This window comes from Hordeum vulgare, chromosome 7H (assembly GCF_904849725.1).
Source record: "Hordeum vulgare subsp. vulgare chromosome 7H, MorexV3_pseudomolecules_assembly, whole genome shotgun sequence".
NCBI lineage: Eukaryota > Viridiplantae > Streptophyta > Magnoliopsida > Poales > Poaceae > Hordeum > Hordeum vulgare.
The window spans coordinates 15,435,724-15,441,736 of NC_058524.1; the positions used below are offsets into that span (position 1 = coordinate 15,435,724).

At 45.0% G+C, this 6,013-nt stretch overlaps 1 protein-coding gene across 1 annotated transcript; it reads left to right on the forward strand.

Moving 5' to 3' along the window:
- The first annotated feature begins 2,023 nt into the window (after positions 1-2,023).
- On the forward strand, positions 2,024-5,513 carry LOC123410538 (nuclear speckle RNA-binding protein A-like). The gene is made up of 6 exons (XM_045103487.1): positions 2,024-2,331; positions 3,132-3,253; positions 3,328-3,559; positions 3,658-3,719; positions 3,800-3,881; positions 4,992-5,513. Exons 1-6 carry the CDS (start codon positions 2,172-2,174, stop codon positions 5,117-5,119), a joined length of 786 nt encoding a protein of 261 aa, XP_044959422.1. The 5' UTR covers positions 2,024-2,171; the 3' UTR covers positions 5,120-5,513.
- Positions 5,514-6,013: the final 500 nt, after the last annotated feature.

The following is a 6,013-nucleotide window of genomic DNA, read 5'->3' on the forward strand; positions in this document are numbered from 1 at the left end:
CTCGGCCCATTTATATATATTTTTCTTTTCTTTCAACTTTCAAAAAATAGGATTGGTCTGCAAGGTGAGATTAGAAAAATGCAGACCAACCACTGTAACAACCGAGCACATCTTACATGTTGTGCCTTCTTACTTCCTTGTCTTCTTCTTGTGCGTCCAACGTAACCCTAGAAAAATGCAGCACCGTACCTATCTGGTTTTTTTTAATTTTGTTTGATTGGTTTTTCTTAAAAAAAAATTCTTTCCTTTTTTCAAATTAGAATTTTTTGTTAAAACTCATGATTTTTAAAATTCGGTAACCTTTTTTCTCAAACCCACGCACATTATCTTCGATATACAAACTTTTTTCTCATTCATGAACTTTTTCATTTTTATATTTTTTTTCAGAATCCACAAACTTTTCAAAAATTCATGAACTTCTTTTCAAACTTGTGAACTTTATTTTTCAACACCTATGAATTTTTTAATTTTTCATAAACTTTTTCAAATGTTAAGAACTTATTCTAATAGTTTTGAACTTTCTGAAATTTCACAAACTTTTTCTGAATTCGTCAACTTAATTTTTTTTAATAATTCTTGATTTTTTATTCATGTACTTTCTTCAAATTCATGTACTTTTCAAGATTTATGATTTCTTTTCAAATTCATAAAATTTCCACATTTATTTAGTGGAAAAAGTATTTTTAACTATACAAAAACCAGTGGCCATGTAGTACAATAGTTTTTTTTAGGCAAGTAGTACAGTAGGTGGTACAATAGGTGATAACAAACGAAAGCAAAACAAGCGAACTAGGGGGGAGAGTAGATGCGAGAGGGAGGTGGCATTATTGGGCATTGACCCGTGAATAAAGCTAGCAAGCGCCAATGATCCTTTTGAAGATGGTAGTTTTTGGGATCAGTGCGAGGAATGCCACAACCATGTTTTGAAGATGTTGAAGATGTTGTAACCGACGCATCATTTGTGTTGAGTTTGGGTGACCGGCTACGGATACAATGGTTAGTTTTGTTGGAACCTAGGATTGATTTTGCTAGAACCATTTTTTTTTCTCCACGGTCGTATGCCTGAGTTTTTTTATGAGGTTTTTTATGGACATGATGGTGCAAGGACAACGACGAGCCAAAACCGGTGATGCTTGAGATGGTGGCAACCACGATGACCGCATGCTAGACCCGTCCGATGGGATCGTGGGAGAGCTGCAATCATCAACGACATAAGCTGAAGCAACTTACTGCAATCCCCGACGGAGCCTGTTGGGAGGATGACAAAGACGCCAGGGCATTGGCGCTGCGGGGCCAATGAAGGGGACGCACGTGAAGGAGGACTACATGCTCTGTTGGGAACGAGGATAGACATTAGATCTGAAAGGTTTGAAAACGTTTCATCGTAAGGACAAGGTGCGGTCAGGTGATTTTTTAGGCCGGCTGGGTGGCACGTGGCCAAAATTTTACTAGTTTTGGGATTTGGGGCTTGTTTATGGCTAACACTCTTCTACCCACTTTCTAGCTTGACGTGCGGGTCCGGCACGCGCAAAGCTGGCCAAACAGCCCAATCCGACACTTCGGCCCGACTCGTGCTAATTGTGCCCGGCATGGCCCAACCAGCCGTGATACGTTTAATAGCCGTGCAATGCCGTGGCGGCACATGTGCCTTGCTCCTCAATCCCAATCCTCCGATGATGGCACTATCCATCGACCGGGCCAATTCCTCGACCGCCTCCACTCCTATGAACGGGGGCTCGTGGTAAAAGAACCCACGACGACGAAGACGTCAAGGAACATTGTGCCTAACCCGGGGGCAAGACACAACCTAGTTATTAAACAGATTGTGGCACCTCTAGCATGCTGGGCCGCATGTTTTCAGCCTATTTAGAGTTTTCAAAAAGTAAATAAATAATAATAAATGGATCATGCCGTGTAGGGCTGCGTGTCCAGCCTCCAGGTCCAGACGGCATGCTGGCGGGGCATCTGGTTGGCTCGGCCCGCTTGACCAGCTGTGGGCACGCGCCGTTGGACCGATCCGGGCCGTTCACGCCCCGTGCGTGTGAGAGGAACCGACGGCGTGATCCAGCCGCCTGCTCGTCCGAGAAAAAAAAAAAGAGCTCGACACCTCTCGCCCGGATTCCCTCACTCTCTCTCCCCGGCGCATCCAGAACCTTCGGCCGGCGGCAGCCATGGCCGACGCGTACTGGCGGTACGCCGACCTCCAGCGCCAGCAGCAGCAGCAGCAGATGCGGACCCCCTCCGCCGGGGCCCCGCAGTCGCTGACGGCGGCCGCCGCCGCCGCCGGGCAGCAGCCCCTCAAGCGCCCCCGCCCCGGCGACTACTCCGCCGGTTCGCTCCCCTCCCTCCCCCCGGCCTGATCCGTCCCTTCTCTCGCGCCGTCGGATTCGGGCGTTTAGGGTTTTAGCGCCGCCGCGTCTGGTCGATTCGATCCGCTTATCCCTGTCCCACGGCCGGCCTGACGTCACCCCGGAGTAGGTGCGGCGCTCGTTGCCCCCGTTCGAGCCGCGTTCGGTCGCCTGAGCTCTGCGCTGGCTGTCGCTGATGCGAAATCAAGCGTCTTTATGTGGGGAATTTGCATCCAGGGGCGTAGATTTTAGCCCTTCGCCCCTTGAAAGCGTGGCTCCCATGGTAAATTTGCATGATCTCGGTTTAGTGGTGCTCAAACCGGTACCGTCCAAGTGGATTCATGTGGTAAACCTCGCCGTGCGGCTGGGGTTTCGCGTGGGGTTTCAATTTAGGATGAAACATGTTGATAGCTCTGTTTAGTATAGTTAATGAAATGAAGTTGGATGAAAAGTGTAAGTTTTGTTACTAAACTTTTCATTGCCTGGTTCTAGTCGTCATTTATGAGTTGTAACTGCAAGCCGTACTGTGAGCGGTCACTTACGCTGATTAATCAGGTTGCAGTAGGACGCACCGAACGGTTAGAGTTATCCATGCCACACTGGTTTTGGTATATCTTCTCAACCAATAACTGAATCTAGTGCGTTAAACGGACGGCTTGGGAGAGCCGGAGAGCGCTCTCTATAATTCTATGGTTGCTATAAAACTATATGTGTTCTGGGAAAATCTCTGCAAAAGTATGTCTTGGGACCTGTATTTATTGCTAGCTTTCGTCCCATTTGTAGATGGACCTGGTGCTCCTGAGATGGCGGGCTATTACCCTCGTGATGAAGAAAGGCCAGGATATGCTGCCGTGAGAGATACACAGGCTCTTAATGCTTCATATGAGCGTTTTCTACGTACTGGGGTATACATCATCCTTTTTCCTGCTTATTACTCATTTTCTAAACAACACTCGGTAACATTTGTTCTGATCTTCAGCAAATTCAGTCTTATGGCGCTGGACCTGCTGGTGGATCTGTTAGGCCTGCCGCGGGAGTCAGTGCTGGCGGCTACCAAGCTGATGACCGCCCGGGGATGGCTGCTGGGGGTATGAATGGCAGGAATGTTGGTTTTGGTGGTGGAATGCCAGAGCCTCCCCTTCCCCCAGATGCCTCAAATACCTTGTTCATTGAAGGCATCCCTACTGACTGTGAACGCCGAGAAGTTTCTCGTATCCTTTAACCCTACACCTTTTCTGCAACTCTCTGCACTTGTTCTTCATAATATATCTTCATCTTGTAGTTGTTGGTCCTTCACTTTTCCACCCAGATATCTTTCGACCATTTGTTGGTTTTCAGGAGGTGAGACTTGTAAACAAAGAACCAAGACATGTAAGTGAGCTATTGGGTGTTTGTCAGGTCTTGCGTCACATTTGATTTTCATTGTTCTTCTAACTCTTTGCTTCTGACAGCCTGGTGGTGACCCAATCGTTCTCTGTTTTGTTGATTTTGCTAATGCTGCTCAAGCAGCTATTGCCATGGAAGCTTTGCAAGGTGAAATCGATGAACTTGGCATGAATAGACACTCTCCAATCTGTATTCTATTGAAACTAAATCATTTGTTCTTAACTAGTATGGTTTCTTTTCTTTTCCTTGGATAGTGCCAGTTATCTCATAGTTCTACCACATGCATAAATTCGAATAATTCATGTCTCAAAGTCTGCATAGGTGTTTGTAACATTGTGAGGAATAATGGTCGTTTGAAGCCTTTAGCCAAATGCCAAAACTGTCAGTTTGTGTTAGCAGAATCAAACTCATTCAACTTAAGTCACTATCCTTTATTTTGTTGTGAAGGAATTGACCTACATATATTTTAGTCATCGCACGTTGCTTCACATATCAGCCTACTCGCCTACTGCCCGTTGGTGATTATGCTATTTGCTGGTAGATGATGTTCAGGTGATAAGGCTCCCCTAGATTTTATAACGTGGACTTGAGACTAGTCTCGTGCCTGAACAATCTATAGTAGAAAATGCTATTGATATTTACAGTCTATCGTTAAAACAAGATTGTGCCTTGCTCATACTCCTGGATGACACCCTGTCTGTCATTTTGCCACCCTTTTTAGCAAGATATATTAAGCCCTGATATGAGCACTACTCGTTAGTGAGTAGTGATGCTTGCCGCGCTATTCTATTGCCTTATTCCAGAGAAATGGTAGGTGACGAGTCACTCATTGTTAATGCTGCCGCTAGATAGAATCTAGTTAGTCAAGGGCAATGTATGAAACGTACTCATGCAAGGAGTTTGCTGACACTTTGCAGAAGCGAACAACACAGTACTCCCTCTGTAAACTAATATAAGAGCATCTAGATCACTAAAATAGTGATCTAAATGCTCTTATATTAGTTTACGGAGGGAGTAGTTCAGAAAGCATTTTCTTAATGAACAGCAAACTAATTTCGGGTATGCTTTTCTGCATGATTTAGTGGTCATTCTGAGGCAAGGTGTTGTCTGCCACCTGCTTCGAATTGGTTAGGCATATCATGGACTATTATTCATATGTTCGCTGAAACGCTCATGAATGTTTGTACACAGCATTGTCACTTTGCGAATCATGAAATACCACAAATATGAGGCTAATGTGTTCTGTTGATTTTGCAGGCTATAAGTTTGATGAACATGACCGCAGTTCACCTCAGCTGCGGCTGCAGTTTGCTCGTTTTAAGGGTCCAAGGGGGCAAGCAGGAGGACCTGGTGGTGGTGGTGGCGGTGGTGGTATTAGGCGTTAAGTTGTTGCGCCTATGATTCAACCGTCTCGGTCATGTTGTTTGCTGAATTCGGTTGACCACAAGCTCTTGGCGCTGGACGACAACGCGAGCTAATTTATTTCTTATATCATTTCGTAGGTCCGATCATGCTTCAAAGCGCGGCTATAATATTTTGGTTGTTGTTGCAGATGTATTTATTTCTCCCTGTAGTACTAGTATTGATAGCTTTTGCTCCCTCTACCGTTCCAAAGACATTAGTACCTTGGTCTGGCAAGGTGATTTCCTGGACCAAACGAAACGAACTGTTTAAGCGTGGAAGGGGAAATGACTGCGGCAACCTCAAGGCCATGTCTGAATCATCTGGAATTGTATTGTACAAACGGTCTTGCTGATTAATGTGTGTTGCTCCATGTAATCTGCTCTTGTATGCTGCATTATCATCCAGCTGTTAATTTCCTTGTCCTTCGACCGCAGTTTCTGTTGTTATTTCTTCTTTTCAAGTGGCAGCTTCTCTAGTTTGCACTATGGGCACACTGTGTTTTATTCATTTTTGGCAGCATTGATCCTTCACATCTCAGAAGATCAAAGAGTTGGAAAAATACCATTGAATGTTTATGCAATGAGATGAAAAGAAATATGTATAGCTTCTCCCCGTTTCGTAAATGAATACTCTTCGTGTCATGAACAAGGTGGCAACACTAGGGTCGCTGCAGTAGCTACTCTCCTCCGTTCCATTTTGCTCTTGAGCAGTCGTGAAAGATTGTTTAGAAGCGCACAAACTATTAACTCCATATAGCATGAGTTTGATTAATGGCAGTTTACACAGTGGAATAAAATATTAAACTTCTGGAGAGTAGCAATATTTTATAACTAATTGGCCGCTCGCTCATGTATTTCTTCATGAGGAGCTCCAAC